Source organism: Bos javanicus, chromosome 19 (assembly GCF_032452875.1).
Source record: "Bos javanicus breed banteng chromosome 19, ARS-OSU_banteng_1.0, whole genome shotgun sequence".
Lineage (NCBI taxonomy): Eukaryota > Metazoa > Chordata > Mammalia > Artiodactyla > Bovidae > Bos > Bos javanicus.
Window position 1 is genome coordinate 32,003,513 of NC_083886.1, and position 18,157 is coordinate 32,021,669.

The 18,157-nt window shown below is 46.7% G+C and overlaps 1 protein-coding gene across 3 annotated transcripts in view; it reads left to right on the forward strand.

The window, feature by feature from the left end:
- Window positions 1-18,157, forward strand: part of DNAH9 (dynein axonemal heavy chain 9) — a 285,157-nt gene that overhangs the window by 217,954 nt on the left and 49,046 nt on the right. For 2 of the 3 annotated variants that reach the window (XM_061391097.1, XM_061391100.1), the window contains exons 51-57: window positions 955-1,074; window positions 3,307-3,495; window positions 6,357-6,592; window positions 9,126-9,248; window positions 11,043-11,247; window positions 13,023-13,187; window positions 16,381-16,521. In XM_061391097.1, the coding sequence (XP_061247081.1) occupies window positions 955-1,074; window positions 3,307-3,495; window positions 6,357-6,592; window positions 9,126-9,248; window positions 11,043-11,247; window positions 13,023-13,187; window positions 16,381-16,521 (1,179 nt within the window). The remainder of the gene's footprint in view (window positions 1-954; window positions 1,075-3,306; window positions 3,496-6,356; window positions 6,593-9,125; window positions 9,249-11,042; window positions 11,248-13,022; window positions 13,188-16,380; window positions 16,522-18,157) is intronic. The other variant, XM_061391098.1, reaches the window with a different exon arrangement.

Genomic DNA, 18,157 nt, shown 5'->3' on the forward strand with positions numbered 1-18,157 from the left:
CATTTCTTCCTCTTGTGACTTGGTGATGATGGACAGAGCAGCCTGAAGCCCTACTGTGACACAGATGTGAGACTTATCTGGAGGTGTCTTCTATGCAACTAGGTGGCTTTGCGGATGCAAACAGGCGTGGTAGGGGCAACAAAGACTGTGCACTTACATTCTAAATTCTTAATGCATTTAGAAAAACTGAGAACCATGTCTTTTAAAAAAATGTTCCTCTATTTTGGGATAATTGGAGAGAATGGAGGAGGTTAGGTGAAGTTGTCTTATACTCCTGAGACCTTGAAACAAGGAGAGGACCCAGGTTGCAGACCAACTCCAACCTGCAAACCAACTGCAGCAGACAGTCTGGCTCCTCCCTGCACCCCCACCCCCAATCCTGGGATCCTTCTGTCCATTTCCAGGCCTCCCCAGGCTCCAGTGAGCTTTTGCTTCTAAAAGCAAAGCAGCGCTTTCACTTTTTTTCTCAGAGTACTGGAACCCATTTTCCCCAGTACAGAGAGAGACAGAATTTAAGTCTCTCTCTCCTGGTCCATTGCCTGGATCAAGAAAATCCCTTGGAGAACCCACTCCAGTATTCTTGCCTGGAAAAGTCCATAGACAGAGGAGTCTGGTGGGCTGCAGTCCCTGGGGTCACAAAGAGTCAGACACAACTTAGCAACTAACATTTCATTTCATTTCTCCTGGTCCATCACCCCCTCCTGCTCCTGGACCATTGACTGGGTGAGGGACGTGAAAGTTGGGTTCTCTCTCTTGGATCAGGACCCTTTGGACTCCCACGGGGATCTGCCTGAGAGCCCCCCAGCTTGCCTCCCTTCCCTTCCCTGCCCATTTCCCCAGTCCCTCACAGCTTCTTCCAGGGAGCACAGGGCTTCTTTAAAAATGCCCTGCACGTGGACCCTTATCTCTGAAGCACTGGAATTACTGACAGACCTTGCATTCCTTCCTCAACAGCACCTTAATGAGAACCTGGCCAAACTCACAGCTAAGTTTGAGAAAGCAACAACCGACAAACTCAAATGTCAGCAAGAAGCTGAAGCGACCGCAGGCACCATCTCCCTTGCAAACCGCCTAGTAAGTGTGAACCTCCAGGGACGGGGTGGGGGAAGAAGGGGGATTTAATTACACAAGCTGAGCTTGTTGGTGCCTCAGAGGTACATAGTAGATGAACACAGCTGAGCCCCACTTTGACAAGAGTGGCAAGAAATATTAAAATGCTCCAGGCTGTAGAGGCTGACTCCTGGGGAAAGTATGAATGCATACCCTGATCTAGTCAAAGGAGATTTCCTACAGGGATGGTTGGGAGGAAGGGGTGTGGGATCCATCAGGCAGCTTTCAAGAGGCATGACATGCTTACCTGTACCTGCAACGGCTATGGGAATCATTGAAGACAAAACTAGCCTTTGATAGGCAAACCCAGGCATTCTTCCCTGTGGGGCGTTTGATAACAAGGGTGTGGACAGGATGAGGCGCTGAGACAGAAGCAGAAAGGAGCCAGACAGCTGACTCGGAGCATGGCCACCCATGACCTTGGTCTGTCCAGCAGGGTAGTCACCTACATGGCCACTCAGGGCTCCAAGAGCAAGTGTCCCAAGGACAGAAAGTAGAAGGTCCCATTCTCTTAAGGCCTGGGACCAAAAGCCAGCACAGCATCCTTCCTTGCATTCTACTAGTCAAAGCAGTGTCAGATCCGGGGAGAGGGACCACAGGCCCCAGCCCCTGACAAGAAGAGAATCACAGGATTTGTAGCCATTTTCATCCCCTGTGGCTTACATTTCTCATCATGAATCATCAGCTCAGAGCCTGCAAAGCAGTGCCCACTGGACATGATATCTCTTTATGGAGGGCCCTTACAGCACCTCCCTCACCAGTGAAAGGAAGTGGAATCAATCCCTTTTCATACACGTTTATTCCAGCCACCATTTATGTATATAACAAAGCCAGGTTTCCCAGTTCAGGGACAGTTGAGTCATAACCGTCACTGAACCAGCCGCACTCCAGTGATGGGAGGTGAAACCTCAGGTGTGTCTGAGCCCTTGTGTGTTGAACCTGCTGCTGCACAGCTCTGAGACCCCCAACTTCACTGAATGGTGGGGTGTAGAGGCAGCTCCTCCACAGACGAGCGGGAGGCAGTCAGGACCTCTCTGCCGGCCTGTCATCTGTTCACTCCCCTGCCTGGTTCCCAGAATTTCCCTTGGCCTCTCTCTGCCTGGTTGGAGACTTTTCTGCATTGGTTCTCACAGGAGGTGAGGTGGGGCTCTGCTCTAGGACTCAGGACAGATGGTCTCTGAAGCCCCCCCACTTCCACTGACCTTGGGGTTCTGACAAGATGCTGGGACTTTCTGATCTTTATCTGTGTGATCTAAGACGGGGTGAGGATGGGCAGGTGGGGTAAATCCCTCAAGTCTGTCAGCTGTGATATCCTTGGATGTCATCTTTCGAGGAAGAAAAGGCGACCAGTCATCACACCAGAGCACAGAGGGCTTCCCGGGTGACTCAAGCGGTAAAGAATCTGCCTGCAATGCAGGGAATCTGGATTCGATCCCTGGGTCAGGAAGATCCCCTGGAGAAGGAAATGGCAATCCACTCCAGTATTCTTGCTGGAGAATCCCATGGACAGAGGAGCCTGCTGGGCTACAGTCCATGGGGTTGCAAAGAGTCAGACACGACTGAACATGCATGCATGTGCATAGCATAGAAGCCAAGCTTCACCAAACAGCTCGCCTCACAGTCCTCCCATAGGGAGACCGTCTCTCCTCCAGAGAGGGTGCCTCTGACGTGGGCCGGCAGAGTCAGGCCCTGCTCTGCAGTCTTGGGACTTTGCTTCTGTGTATCTGTGGCTTAATGACCATGCCCATCCTGGCCTCTGTGAGTGATTTATAGTGCAATTGATTTTCTTTGATTTTCGTATCTTCAGTATTTGAAGAGAAGGGAGAGGTGCATGATTTTATGCTATGTTTTGAGTACCAGACATGACCCCAAGTGATGATCACACACAGTCACACTAAGTTCTCTTCATGGCCCTTCGAGGCAGGCATGTTCATCTCTATGCCTGTCGAGGGCAGAGCCCCAAAGGCTGCATTCAGACCCTGTCTCTCCACAGCCCAGCAGGTTCAGGGCAGAGAACAGGGGCTCATTTGCTGCAGTGCTTGCTGCGGCCGGTGCAAACCCGCATTGATCACAAGGGCCACACAGATGATGTCCCGAGTCCCCTGCTGGGAAACGTGTGCTGTGCATTCTCCGTGGCTGAATCGTGGCCTGTGGTATGACGTGCCTTCTCCCCCTCTCTGCTCTTCCAAATGGCAGGTGGGAGGCCTGGCCTCTGAAAATGTGAGATGGGCAGAAGCTGTGCAGAACCTCAAGCAACAGGAAAGGAAATTATGTGGAGACATTTTACTCACTGCAGCTTCCATCTCGTACCTGGGCTTCTTTACAAAGCGGTACCGCCAGAGCCTCCTGGACGCGGCGTGGAGGCCCTACCTGAGCCAGCTGCAGGTGTGTCTGGCCCACGTCACTCGTGAGCTCACGTGACAGTAGCAATACTAATCTTCTAGTCCCTTCCTGCGTTCTTCCTCCCGTCACCTCCAGAGCATCCCCTAGTGACCTCCGGGATCCAGGACGGAGACCTGGGCACCCATGTCCTTCCACACTTCCATGTACCGCCATGCACTGCCCTCCAGGTCACCTGGGGACAGCGCCTGTCCTCCTTCTGGGGTCTGCGTGGGAACTCTGGCCCACCACCTCCATGCTGTCTCCTGACTGTTCTCAAAACTGTTAAACCCACGAGGCACCAAACACATCCTGTATTTCCCTCCAACCTTCCTGCTCTTGTGCCAAACTTAATAGCAGCAGTGGAGGGCACACCTCCTTCCCCAAATGCTGCCCCCCTGGTTACTGTGCCCCGAGCACCACGTCTGTGTCTGTGACCCACAGACACCCCTATGAAGGCAGTTCATCGGCTTTGGTCAAACGTCCTCAGCTCTCAGTGTGAGTAGGTGGCTCACACTGACATGACCTGATAGGGAAATGCCAGTTTCCAACCGAAGAGGACTCAGGGTGTGTTGCCCCTCGACACTCTCACAGCACTCATGGTCCTCAACCCACAAGTACTTGCCGAGTCTTCATCCTGTCCTACATGCCACTGGCGGGAGGCACAGAAGACAGTCCGTACCAGGGTGTCGGCGGGACAGCCTTAGTCCTGCAGTCAAGACGAGAGTCATAAGAAGCAGCTGCCTGAGAGTTAGCACAGAAGAATCACCACGTACAGTTAGGGTTGTGTTCCAGAATGCATTTATAGGTGTCTCCTTGGAACACAAAGCCCAGACCATCTAGTGATGGTTGGCTTCTCAGGTCAGCTCATAAAATCCCACCCACCTGATAATTTGCTGAACAGTAGTTTAAAAACTCTTATAGTGCATTTCCCTGGTGGTCCAGTTGTTAAGACTCTGTGCTTCCAAGGCAGGGGGCACAGGTTTGATCCCTTGTTGGGGAACTAAAATCCCACATGGCACATGGCACAACCAAAAAATTGTTTAAATTTTTTTTAATTAAAAAAAAAAAACAGTTACAGTACTGGGAAATAAACAAAAAATTAAGCTGTTATTTATTCACTTTGAACACTTGTGGAAAGGAAATCGTTGAAAGGACAACCATTAGCTGAACAAATGAAGGCAAGGAGCGCAATAGCAGGTTAATGAGGCGTTTTCTGGCTCTGCTTTGGGGACTCAAGTATTTTTGTGCCATGGACCCTTTTGGCAGTCTGATAAAACCGATGCATTCCTTCTCACAGTAATGTTTTGTAGTATGTAAAATGGAATGAATACGATTACAAAGGAAAACGATTCTATTGAAATACATTTCTGATGCCAGGATAAGAACCTCCAGTGTCTGGTTTTCCCTTTGAGATCTGCTCGAAGGTATAGAATTGGCCATTCGTACTCTTAGCAGATATAATTAAAGGGAAAGGAGAGGCTTTCCTGAGATAACTGGGAGGACAAACTGCAGAGAAGAGAAGGATGGAGAGGTTAATATTAATAACAGGGCACACGTGTGAACCTCAAGAGTGTTCTGAAGCCAACACAAAAGGTCACATGTATTGCATGATTCCATTTATGTGAAACCTCCAGAATAGGCAAATCCACACAGACAGAGAGCAGATTAGAGGTTGTAAGACCTGGGGGTAGCCGGGAATGGGGAGTGACTGCTCGTAGAGGTGCAGTTTCCTTTTGGGGTGAAGAAAATGTTTTGGAAAGAGACAGAGCTGAGAGTTGCACAGCATTGTGAAAGACTAAATGCCGTTGATTTGTGCACTCTGAAATGGCTAAGGAATGTGACGTTTACCCCAATTAAAAAAAAAAGTTTCTAATGAAAATGATTATTCTGAGAAGAATTAAATGAGCTGAAAGAGGTAAGCAGAAGAAAAGGTAGGGTTCCCAACAGGGACAGTGGACAGGTTTGCGGGATGAGGTCCTGCAAGCAGCCTTGTGTTGAGGGGGTTGGTCTGCAGCAGGAGAAAGGAGAGGGTCTGCAGTCCTTTGCGAGCTGGGCATTGGCAGCAAGTGGTGATGCCAGTGAGAGGAGAGGGTGATCAGTGTGTGCTGGTGTGGGGACTGGGACGTGAAGCATAGAAATGCAACAGGAAATGACTCTGCTAACACGGGTAAGGAGGATGGAGACTGCTGTTAACATGCAAATGATACTTGGTTGCTCAGTCCTATCTGACTCTTTGCAACCCCATGGACTACAGCCTGCCAGGCTCCTCTGTCCGTGAGATTATCCTGGTAAGAATACTGGAGTGGGTTGCCATTTCCTCCTCCAGGGGAATCTTTCTGACCCAGGGATCAAACTTGCATCTCCTATGGCTCCTGCACTGGCAGGCAGATTCTGTACCACTGAACTGAATCCACCTGCAATGCAGGAGACAAAGAACACTCAGGTTTGATCCCTAGGTTGGGAAGATTCCCCTGGAAGAGGAAATGGCAACTCACTCCAGTATTCTTGCCTGAAAAATCCCTTGGACAAAGGAACCTGGTGGGCTAGTCCGAAGGGTTGCAAAGAGTCAGACATGACTGAGCAAACACACTTGGATTTGATCTGATTGATCTATGGTAGTCATTTGACTTAGAAAATATACCGAAGAACCTAGGATGACAAGGGTGGGATTTCTGCTGCTGTTCATCCCTCAAGAGAAAAGACTATCAGGACGCTGAGGAAACATGCTCCGCAATCACACAGCCAGGAAAACTCTCCTCAGGGGGATTTTGGTCTTGCTTTTTAGAGGAGTTTTGTCTTTTGAGTGAGCTGTGCCCCACCCCCTGCTTCCGTTCTGAGCGCCTGTGCCCTTTCTTTCCCACCAGGTTCCAATCCCGGTGACCCCCACCCTGGACCCCCTACGGATGCTGATGGATGATGCCGACGTGGCCACCTGGCAGAATGAGGGCCTCCCTGCAGACCGCATGTCCACGGAGAATGCCGCCATCCTCCTCAGCTGCGAGCGCTGGCCGCTCATGGTGGACCCTCAGCTACAAGGCATCAAATGGATCAAGAACAAGTATGGTGAGGACCTCCGGGTCACCCAGATCGGCCAGAAGGGGTAGGTGTCTGCACACAGAAGTTCCCACTTTGCCAACTACGCAGAAGGGAAAAGTGTCATGAGCGGGTTTTAAATCACCGAAGATTGTTTCTACCCCGCTGGTCCCCCCAGGAGTTTTCTCCTGATTGTCCTCTCAATTTAAGAAACATCTCAGCAGGAGATGCTTGGGTGCCGAGTCTCTGCTTTTCTTTCTTTTTATTTTTGTTTTTATTGGAGTACCAGCTAGTTTACAATGTTGAGTTAGTTTTAGGTGTATAGCAAAAGGAAACAGTTATGTCTTTGTTGTTTACTTGATAAGTCGTGTCTGACTCTTTGCAACCCCATGGTCTATAGCCCTCCAGGCTCCTCTGACCGTGGGATTTCCCAGGCGATAATACTGGAGTGGTTTGCCATTTCCTTCTCTAGGGGATCTTCCTGACCCAGGGATTGAACTCGAGTCCCTGCATTGGTAGGCAGATTCTTTACCACTGAGTCACCAGGGAAGCCTGAATCAGTTTACTTATTTGAAGTTACCCAAATAAATAAACGAGCCCTATAATTCATCATTTTTTCCAGCACTCTCAACTTTTGGTCTGTGATATCCTTTAAGACTTCTTTCTGCATATCCGTATTCAAATTATAGAAAATATTTTATTATCAACTAATGTAAATCCCTCCTGTTATTCTTCATCATCTTTTATTTCTTAAACCATTCTTATTATTTTCTTTTAGATTAACTTTAAGATTTTTGGTCAAGGTTTAAAAAATTATATTGTTATTTACTGTGTGAATTGAATCACATCAAACTTGTAAATCTATTTAGGTGAAATAATTTTTTATGTGCTTATTAAACTCTGCATAACATTGAAAAATTAAAAATAGCCTCAGTTCAGTTCAGTTCAGTCACTCAGTCGTGTCTGACTCTTTGCGACCCCATGAATTTCAGCACGCCAGGCCTCCCTGTCCACCACCAACTCCCAGAGTTCACTCAGACTCACATCCATCAAGTCGGTGATGCCATCCAGCCATCTCATCCTCTGTTGTCCCCTTTTCCTCCTGCCTCCAATCCCTCCCAGCCTCAGAGTCTTTTCCAATGAGTCAACTCTTTGCATGAGGTGGCCAAAGTACTGGAGTTTCAGCTTTAACATCATTCCTTCCAAAGAACACCCAGGAAAAATAGCCTAGCTTTTGGTAATTGATTGTTAAGTAAATTAAGGTGTATCAATACATTCTAATACCCAGTCACATAAATATTGTTATAGAAGAATATTTAATGACATGGGAAAATATTTACAGTACATTTGATGTACCAAACTCAGGTTGTAAATTAAATGAGCCACAGGGATAAAACAATAAATAAACATAAATACAAATGCAGACATAAATAAAAATATGAATAATATAAAATAAATAGAAATAGTAATAATAAACTTGAAAATATCATATATCCAGACATGAACATTCAACATCAGAATGTAAATGACACAAGGATTACAGTTAATTTCATGTTCTTTTTTGCATTTTGTTACTTTTCCCAAAAACATATCAGATCACATAAATACCATTTTTTTTAGCTTATCATAATATAGCTTTATTCACAAAACAAAATGGTAAGTTAGGCATACAAGAATCATATCTCTCAACTGAATAAGAACCCAGAAAACAATATTTCTGGAGGACAATGTAATGGTATGTGTCAAAAGTCTTCAAAATGTTTACCCCTTGACCCAACAGATTCTTTTATATGAATTTATCATAAGGAAAGATCAAACAAATGAACACAGATAAATTTTCATGATCTTTAGTGCAGGGCTATTTGGCAGTAATCCAAATTTCCCAGAAAAAGGAAATAATTCCATTTTTTAAATTGGAAGATAATTGCTTCACAGTGTTGTGTTGGTTTCTGCCATACAACCACATGAATCAGCCATAAATATACATATGTCCCACTCTTGAACCTTCCTCCCAGCCCTCATCCCATCCCACCCGCCTAGGTTATCACAGAGCATCTGGTTGAGTTCCCTGTGTTATACAGCACCTTCCCGCTGGCTATCTATTTTACGTATGGTAATGTAAATGTTTCAGTGCTGCTCTGTCAATTCCTCCCACCCGCCCCTTCCCCCACTGCATCCACAAGTCTGTCCTATACCTCTCCATCTCTATTCCTGCCCTGCAAATTAGTTCATCAGTACCATTTTTCTCAAGTCCATATATATGCATTAATATATGATATTAGTTTTTTCTCTCTCTGACTTGCTTCACTCAGTGTAACAGGCTCTTGGTTCATCCACCTCATTAGAACTGACACAAATGTGTTCCTTTTTATGGCTGAGTAATATTCCACTGTATAGATATACCACAACTTCTTTATCTATTCATCTCTCAATGGGCAAGATCACATAAATGTCATTTTAAATAAACATGTGCGCCTGAAGTCATCCCAGAGAGCTGTGCCTCCAAGATGACACCTGTGTTCCAGAGGCCACAGCCGCCTTGTTAAATTGCCTCAAATCCACAGCTTGCCACACTCTCACCTGCCCAACTCTCTCCTCAGCTACCTTCAGACGGTAGAGCGTGCTGTGGAAGCCGGGGACATGGTGCTGATTGAAAATCTGGAAGAGTCCATCGATCCTGTGCTAGGACCCCTGCTGGGGAGAGAAGTCATTAAGAAAGGACGGTGAGACCCAGCTGTCCTGCGGGCCTTCCAAGGGGCTGGTCGGTGGCCCCTGTAGAACCATGCACAGACCTGCTCTCCATAGAGCCTCCTCTCCCAGCTAGCTAGCTCTCCCAAAGCACCTCCTCATTCTTCCGAAAGAGGGACACCTAACTACCCTCCTGTCCTAGAGAAAGTTTCCTGAGGAACTTCCATCAGCCAACTCACTGGCCTACTTCCCAACAACCACAGCACACTCCTCTGGAGGAACTTGAGGGAACATGATGGAAAAGCAGGCTGACTCTTTATATATATATATATATATATATTTATTTTTATATTTTGGCTGTGCCGGTTCTTGCTTGCTGCTTGAGCTTTCTCCAGTTGAAGTGAACGGGGGCTACTCTCTGCTCGTGCAGGCTTCTCACTGCGGGGGCTTTTCTTGCTGTAGAACATGGGCTGTAGGGCTTACAGGCTTCAGGGGCTGCAGCTCCTGGGCTCAAGAGCACAGGCTCTAGAGTTGTGGCTCACAGGCTCAGTTGCTCCACGGCATGTGGGATCTTCCTGGATCAGGGATTAAACCCATGTCTCCTGCATTGGCAGGCTGATCCTTTACCACTGAGCCACCAGGGAAGCCCCAGGCTGAATTTTAACCACAAGGATTTCATCTAAGCCAGCTGTCTGAGTTCTGAGAACTCAAGTCTTTGTCGATTCGATGAGTACCTGTTGCTTTGGGTGCCAGTAGTTGATCAGGGCTTAGTAAGGGTCTAGGAGAAGGGGGAGGAAGAGAGAGACAGGGAAGGGCTACAGGCACTTAGGAGAGTGAGAGTTATCGGGAAGGACTGGTTGGACCCACTGTTCAGACCTTAAGCCACCTTTGCATGTCCTTGTTTAGTCACTAAGTCACGTCCTACTCTTTGCGACCCCATGGGCCGTAACCTGCCAGGCTCCTCTGTCCATGGAATTTCCCAGGCAAGTATACTGGAATGGGTTGCCATTTCCTTCTCCAGGGGATCTTCCAGACCCGGGGATCAAACCCACGTCTCCTGCATTAGCAGGCAGATTCTTTACCACAGAGCCACCAGGGAAGAACCCTTGCATGTCCTTAGGAGGCACTTAATTACTTAACTAAGCATTTTCTCCCATAGAAGTAATGTTCCACCAATCACAAGACAATGTAAGCTCTACTGCTAGCCCGCAAGTCACCTTTGTGCAAACTCTTAAGGTGCCCCTTCCTGCAAGTGCTTTACTGCCATCTGCTGGAAGCATTTTATAATGCGCTCCCATGTACGTGCACCACTAAGTGGATAGCTCTCCCTCCAGCCTTACCTGAAAAAATAAACATGATGGCCATGGGGAGAAGGACTGTCAGCCTCCACCCTGTTCCCTGCGTGAAAGCTCAGTCTAGACATGCCCGTCCATCTGAGTATGGCAATATCATTTGCTGCTGCTGCTGCTAAGTCGCTTCAGTCATGTCCGACTCTGTACGACCCCATAGACGGCAGCCCACCAGGCTCCCCCGTCCCTGGGATTCTCCAGGCAAGAACACCGGAGTGGGTTGCCATTTCCTTCTCCAATGCATGAAAGTGAAAAGTGAAAGTGAAGTCGCTCAGTCGTGTCCGACTCTTCGCGACCCCATGGACTGCAGCCTACCAGGCTCCTCCGTCCATGGGATTTTCCAGGCAAGAGTACTGGAGTGGGGTGCCATTGCCTTCTCCGATCATTTGCTACGACCTTGCAAAAAATCCCACGCGGATTCTGTCCCTAACCAAAGCTCCCAGGAAGGCACCCACCTTTACACGAGCCTCTTTGTTCCAGGTTCATTAAAATCGGAGACAAAGAGTGTGAGTATAACCCCAGGTTCCGGCTCATCCTTCACACCAAGCTGGCCAACCCTCACTACCAACCGGAGCTGCAAGCTCAGGCCACCCTGATCAATTTCACCGTGACCAGGGAAGGCCTGGAGGACCAGCTGCTGGCCGCAGTGGTCAGCATGGAGAGACCCGATCTGGAGCAGCTGAAGGTACGTGAGGCGCCCACCCAGCAAAGGAGGGAGGAGGAAGATGCTCTGCCACCCGACTCTGCCATGCGCCCTCCTCTGGGTGTGGGGGTGGGGGGGTGTTCCTTCAGAAATTGAGCCATGTGGTTCTTCTGGAGCTCGGAGGAGCGCCCACCCAGCAAGGGAGGGAGGAGGGAGACGCTCTGCCACCCGACTCTGCCGTGCACCCTCCTCTGGGTGTGGGGGTAGGGGTTGTTCCTTCAGAAGTTGAGCTGTGTGGTTCTTCTGGAGCTCAGAGGAGCACCAACACCATGTTCCTAGAACAACATCATGTTCCTGAAACAACACCAGTTCCCTGGAACATCCCTTGGGAAGCAGAAGGTAGAGCAGGCTGAAGACCAGGAAGTGGAAGGCAGCTGGGAGAAACCGCAGTCCCGTCCAAGACACTTTTGAACCTCTCATCACAAGTGTTCATGTGTCTATGTCCAGAACTAAATGGGATTCATTCCTGCAGGGGCAATAGAAATAGATTCAGCCATGTTAGGGGAACATCTCAGCTTGAGCTGCCATCACAAAATACCAGAGGCTGAGTGGCTGGGACAACAGATATTTATTTTGTCACAGTCTGGAAGCTGGAAGACAGTGTTCAGGGTCCAGTTTCTGGCGATACCTCTCTTCCTGGCTTGTAGGTGGCTGCCGTCTCACTGTGCATTCACAGACCTCTTCCTTGTGTCCACACAGAGAGAGCAAGCTCTCTGGTGTCTCTGCTTATAAGGGCAATGATCCCACCACAGGGACCCCATCCTCCTGACTTCATTTAACCTTACTTACCTCCTTCTCTAGTTACACCCATCTCCAATACAGTCGTGTGGTGGTAGAGGGGCAGGGGCTTAGGGCTTCAACATATGAATTGGGAGGGAACACAGTTTTGTGTAGAGCGAGTACTGTCCTTTTTCCCATCTCCTTAAATATGACTGGATTGTAATAGCAGGGGAATATTAGAGAGCCAGGGGGCTGATTTAAATTGGGAAGTTCAGAAAAAGATTCTATAAGCAGGTGCATAAGCCTTTGGCATGGAGCACTCCCAGAAGAGTCAAGAGTGAATCCTGGTTATAAGGCCAGATTGAGGCATGTGGGTTTTCTTTAAGCTTTTTACTTTGCATTGAAGTATAACTGATGAGGGCTTCCTTGGTGGCTCAGATGATAAAGAATGTGCCTGCAATGCAGGGAACCCAGGTTCAAACCCTGGGTCAGAAAGATCCCTTAGAGAAAGGAATAGTAACCCACTCCAATATTCTTGCCTGGAGAATCCCATGAACAGAGGAGCCTGGCAGGCTACAGTCCACTGGGTCACCAAGAGTCAGACATGACTGAGCAACCAACACTTTTACTTTTCACAAAGGAGAGCTATTCCTTTTGAGGACAGTAGAGTTATGACAGAGAAGTAAAACTTGACCCCATCCTCTAGCTATTCCCTAAAATAACTTCCATTTAATGACTAGACCATGTCCCAGCATTCTGCTAAGCCTTGCACAGCACTGCTATGTGTAGGGCCAGGTTTAACCCAGCTAAGGTTACTGTGAAAGGGGAATTCAGCCCAAGATCACATGATTAGTAACTGCTGCAGTTGGGGTTCAAGTCCTCAGCTGATTTGACGTGCTCGTGGTCCTGAGCACTCCTCTGTTCCACCTCCAGTTTGCTAAGGGCAGGGGCCCCATAACCCTCTGTCTATTCAGACCTACCGGAGAACAGGATGCTCTGGGCTCCTGTACCTGACTCTCCCTTATGTGATACTGCAGTCAGAGCTCACAAAGCAGCAGAATGGGTTCAAAATCACCCTCAAAACATTGGAAGACAACCTGCTGTCTCGCCTCTCCTCGGCCTCCGGGAACTTCCTGGGAGAAACGGCCCTGGTGGAGAACCTTGAGATCACCAAGCAGACTGCCGCGGAAGTTGAGAAAAAGGTAAGACCCGGCAGCCTGGGCTGGGGTGGGTGGGGGCGGGCAGAGGCCCTCCTCCTTGTCCCTGAGTCCACTGTACAGGGACAAATGTTAGAGTAAGAGATGGCTGATCCATCTTCCTGAGATTCTCCTGGAAAGTAGAGCTCGGCAGGATTCCTGAAATGAGCACCTCACTGCCTGCATGACAGAGCCCTCACTCCCTATAAAATGCTGTTGACAACTCTACTCTGCAGAAGTTTGACCGGCACTTAGATCTGTGCAGGAAATAGTGGCTCAAACTGAGTACCTTAGTGAGTCCATGGAGTTGCCCTGAAGCTAAGGAATCACGCTGGTATACAAGTACATTGCTGCACCCCCAGAAAACCCACAACCTGCAAAAACCTCACAAGTCTGATTTCAATGAGAAACTTTCAGTGATGTCCCAGTAAACTGAGCTCTCAAAAAAAAATTTTTTTTTAAATTATCATCCTGCAAAATTACTTAGCATATGTTTCCTTCCTTTAAGGGCGTGGAAAGGAAAGTGGAAATTAAGGAAACCCTTCCTGATGGTCTCTATGTGTGTGTGTGTGTATGTGTTAATCCCTCAGTCGTGTCCAACTCTTTGTGATGCAAGGATTGCAGTCCGCCAGGCTCCTCGGTCCATGAGATTTCCCAGGCAAGAACTGGAGTGGGTAGCCATTCCCTTCTGCAGGGCATCTTCCCAACCCAAGGATCAAACCCAGGTCTCCTGCATTGCAGGCAAATATTCTTTACCATCTGAGTCACCAGGGAAGCCCAACAGTCTCTATACAGTCTGTGAAACCATGAGTCAAGCTCCTCTGCTGAGAGTGAGGGTGTGGTGTTGAGATAGGGGGCCTGGAGAGAGGAGTGAAGGTTTTCGATAGCTGTTGGGGGAGGCAGGAATGAAAGGGACACAGGTTAGTGGATAGCATGAAGGACCCAGGGACATGAAAAATATGAGTCAGTGAAAACACCAATCTGAGCAACTATGTGATTTCTATTCAGTTCCACTCTCTTCTGAGAATCTTTGTCTTTTAACTACTAGTTTAACCAAGTTTTACATTTTTAAACATTACTGATACAATTGGATTTCTTTCTGCTATCTTGATTTATACTTTCTATTAACAATCCTTTTGTTTATTTTTTCTTTCTTGATTTTTCTTTATCCTCCTCTTTTGTCCATTGCTAGTTTTAAAGTTATTTACTGTTTATTTTATTGATTAATCTTAATTTTTCATCAATATATGAAAAATGTATTTCATTTCATATGTGACTTAACAATATATATATTGACTTAACACAGTCTGAAATTAAGCACTATATCTAGCCTCTTTCAAAACATGATAAGGATACTAGAAACTTTGATTATTCTTTTCCATCTTCCGTTATTGTTTTATAGCATTTCGCTTCTACCTTGCTTTCATCTGCTACTTCCAAACTGGTCATGTTTTTTATAGTCTTTGTTATTTAAATTGTACATTTAAGAAATTCTTGCATCTCACTTCTTTTGGGTTCAATTTTCTTCTAATCAAAGAAAATAATTACTTGTTCAAGGGCCTGTGGATAGTAAGTTTTCTTTGACATTGACTGCTTCTTCAAAGTAAAACCTCTGGTCTTTAATCAACTTTGGAAAATTCCTAACCATTATAGCTCAAACATTGCTTCTCCCCTGTTCTGTCTGTTCTCTACTTATTTCTGTTACATACATTTTGAATCTTTTTATTTTATCTGCCAGGTCTAAGAACTTCTTTTACATATTTTCCAACTTTCTTTCTCTCTGAGCTGCTTTTTAAACGGTTTCCTCAGATTTATTTGTTAGTTTGCTTATTCTCTTTCAACTCAAGTTCATTATTTAACCAGTGTACTGAGTTTCCTATTTAAATAGCTGTATTCTTGTCTTTGGAAGTTCTATTTAGTTCTTTTTCAGATAATGTCTGTTCTTTTTTATAATGTTCTGATTTTATATGTTCTTTTATCTCTACGGCTTTTAAACAGAATTAGTTAATGAAGTAGGTAGGTAGTCACTCAGTCGTGTCCAACTCTTTGTGACCCCATGGACTGTAGCCCACCAGGCTCCTCTGTCCATGAGATTCTCCAGGTAAGAGTACTGGCGGAGGTTACCATGTCCTTCTCCGGGGATCTTCCAGACCCAGGTATCGAACTCACATCTTCCACATTGCAGGCAGATTCTTTACCATCTGAGCCACTAGTGAAGCCCTAGTTAATCATAGATCAATCATCTTCAACTCTTGGGATGCTAATCCTTCTGTGAATTTTGAGAGGGCGTTCTTCTAATTATCCCGATAGGTAACACTTCCTCTTGAGCTTTGTAGTTGTTTATTGTGAGCTCATCTTCAGTAGGGTTTGTTTTTTCCTGTGGGCTTTGCATGAATTCTCAGCAGTTTCACTCTATCCTGGAGTATAAGGCAGGTTGTACTGAGGTTATATTTAATAGGATATTCTTACAGAATTCCTCTCTGATGTTTAGGTCTCTTCTTATTTTTACCTCTGATAAGAAATTTTCTGAAAATAGACCTTTCCATTGAAAGAGATCATCTCTGTGAATTTACATGTTCATAAAAGTAAGGAGCACAGAAAACTGTGGACGTCTGTGATGGTCCAGTGGCTAAGAACCTGCCTAGCAACGCAGGGGAAACAGGTTCCATCGTGGTCCTGGCGCCTGTGCTCTGCAGCAAGAGAAGCCCCGCAGTGCGAAGTCCCCGAACCACAGCTAGACAGAAGCCTCCACTCGCCACAGCTAGAGAAAGCAGCTAAGACCCAGCGCAGCCAAGGATTAATTAACTAACTAATCAATTACGAACAGCTGTCTGTGTAACAAAGAAAACAGAAAATTCGATTATGCTGCTTTTACTGGAGTCCTACTGCCTGGCTTACTTTTCAAGCTAGATATACTGATGTGTGTGCATGTGTGTGTGTGTGTGTGTGTGCACCTCCCACTTGTCCCCAGCTGGAGGGGCTGACACGCTCACCTTTGAAGCACTAGGAGTGTGTCCTCTCTTCCTCACTCGAGCTCAGTTAGGGAAAATCACAGCAGCTTTCTGCCCTCCCTTGTTCCCCTCATCTGCATCCACCCACCCCACCCACAGGCACAAGGTGCTGACCCAGAGCGGCTACATTGATTCTCAGGGAGCCCTGGCCGGTTCGAACAACGGACCGCTCTTGATTTTTCTAACAGGTGCAGGAGGCCAAGGTGACCGAGGTGAGAATCAACGAGGCTCGGGAGCACTACCGGCCGGCCGCCGCCCGGGCCTCTCTGCTCTACTTCATCATAAACGACCTCGGCAGGATCCACCCCATGTACCAGTTTTCTCTCAAGGTGACTTAGCCCTGGAGCCCTCTGCACAGTCATAGCACAGCAGCGTGACATGCCCCGTGCGGCTCTGCACAAGGGCTTGTCCGTGGGCTTCATTAGCCATGGCAAGTCTTTCAGACCAGATCCAGGAGAGCAGCGACTTGGCCTTACAGGCCTCGTCTCTCTAATTGGGTCTTTCATGACTCATTGGTTATTTGGCTGAAACAGAGGGAGAGGCCATGGCAGGTCCCAGCCTCGTTCGCTCAGCGAGTACTTAAGATCCAGCCAGCACTCTGCTTCCTAACCATGTGGAAGAGGAAACATCGGCAGGGAGCCCTGCCCCAGAGAGCTTCACAGCTAATAGGGCTGATCAAATGTGCGCCTCACTTGTATCTGTTAAAACCAAAGCAGGCCATACTAATAGTCCAACTTTAAATTAGTGTCCCTATTACCCTAATGGGCTTCCGAGGTGGTGCAGTGGTAAAGAATCCACCCGCTGGTGCCAGAGACACAAGAGATGTGGGTTCGATCCCTGGGCCAAGAAGCTACAGAGGAGGGCATGGCAACCCGCTCTAGCATCCTTGCCTGGAGAATCCCATGGACAGAGAAGCCTGGTGGGCTGCAGTCCAGGGTGTTCACAAAGAGTCAGACAACTGAGCACACACACACAACTACCCTAATGTCCTCAAAGCTACTGCTTTGTGGTTGCTGACATATTTCTAAAATCAAAGATGTTAGCAGATTGTAAGTGCTAACTAAGCTTATCTTACTCATGAAATAAGAAAGACCTATAAATTTTAAGTACATCTCTGAAAGTATATCTTTCTCCCATAAGGAGTTCTCCAAAAGACCACAGCTGCAGAGTCTGTATGGGGCTCTGAACAACTTTTCTGGTTTAATCCAACAGAGAGGACACTCATATTCAGGGTGCACACCTCATCCAGCTGCCCCCTGAAAGCCAAGGTGTGGGGATGAAGCTGAGCCACTGAGAAGGAAGAAGGCTTCCACGCCTGGACTTCACTAGGCTGGAAATGGCGTTTCATCCTGCCCCTATTCCCTCCCCTCAGCTCAGAGTCTCTGTAATATTGTATGCTTTTAAAAGAAATCCAATACTTGACATTATATTCAGGTCAAAGCCCCACTTGAAAGAAATATAAAGGATTTAAAAAACAGTATAGAAGTTAATGTGATAAGCCTAGTATCAGTGATACTAATCACCTCCCTAGTTTTGAGAATAGTTGAAATCTATTGCAGTGACTTTTCCTGAAAAAGGGAAATTAGATGAAGCCCATGAAAATATGTGTTCCAAAAAAAAACCAAACAAGAAGACTGGAAATCTGCCTAGCCAAAAATTGAAAAGACCCAATAATATCTTAATTTTCATTTTCTTTAAAGATTCATCTTTGACTTTGTTTTCTTTAATGATTATTCTCTTTATTATTCATTCTTTAATGATACATTCATTCCTATTATCAATTTTTATAAGTAGTCTATATCTAAGTTTAAAATGATAGAAAATTGATTCATATGATCAGTATGAAAATGGATTTATATTATACCCGTAATGTACAATTTGGAAGCTGTAACCGAAGCAGGCTATGCTCTCACAGTTGCAGAAAGTGTACATAAGAAAAAAGCACATGTAAGAGGGCTCATCAAA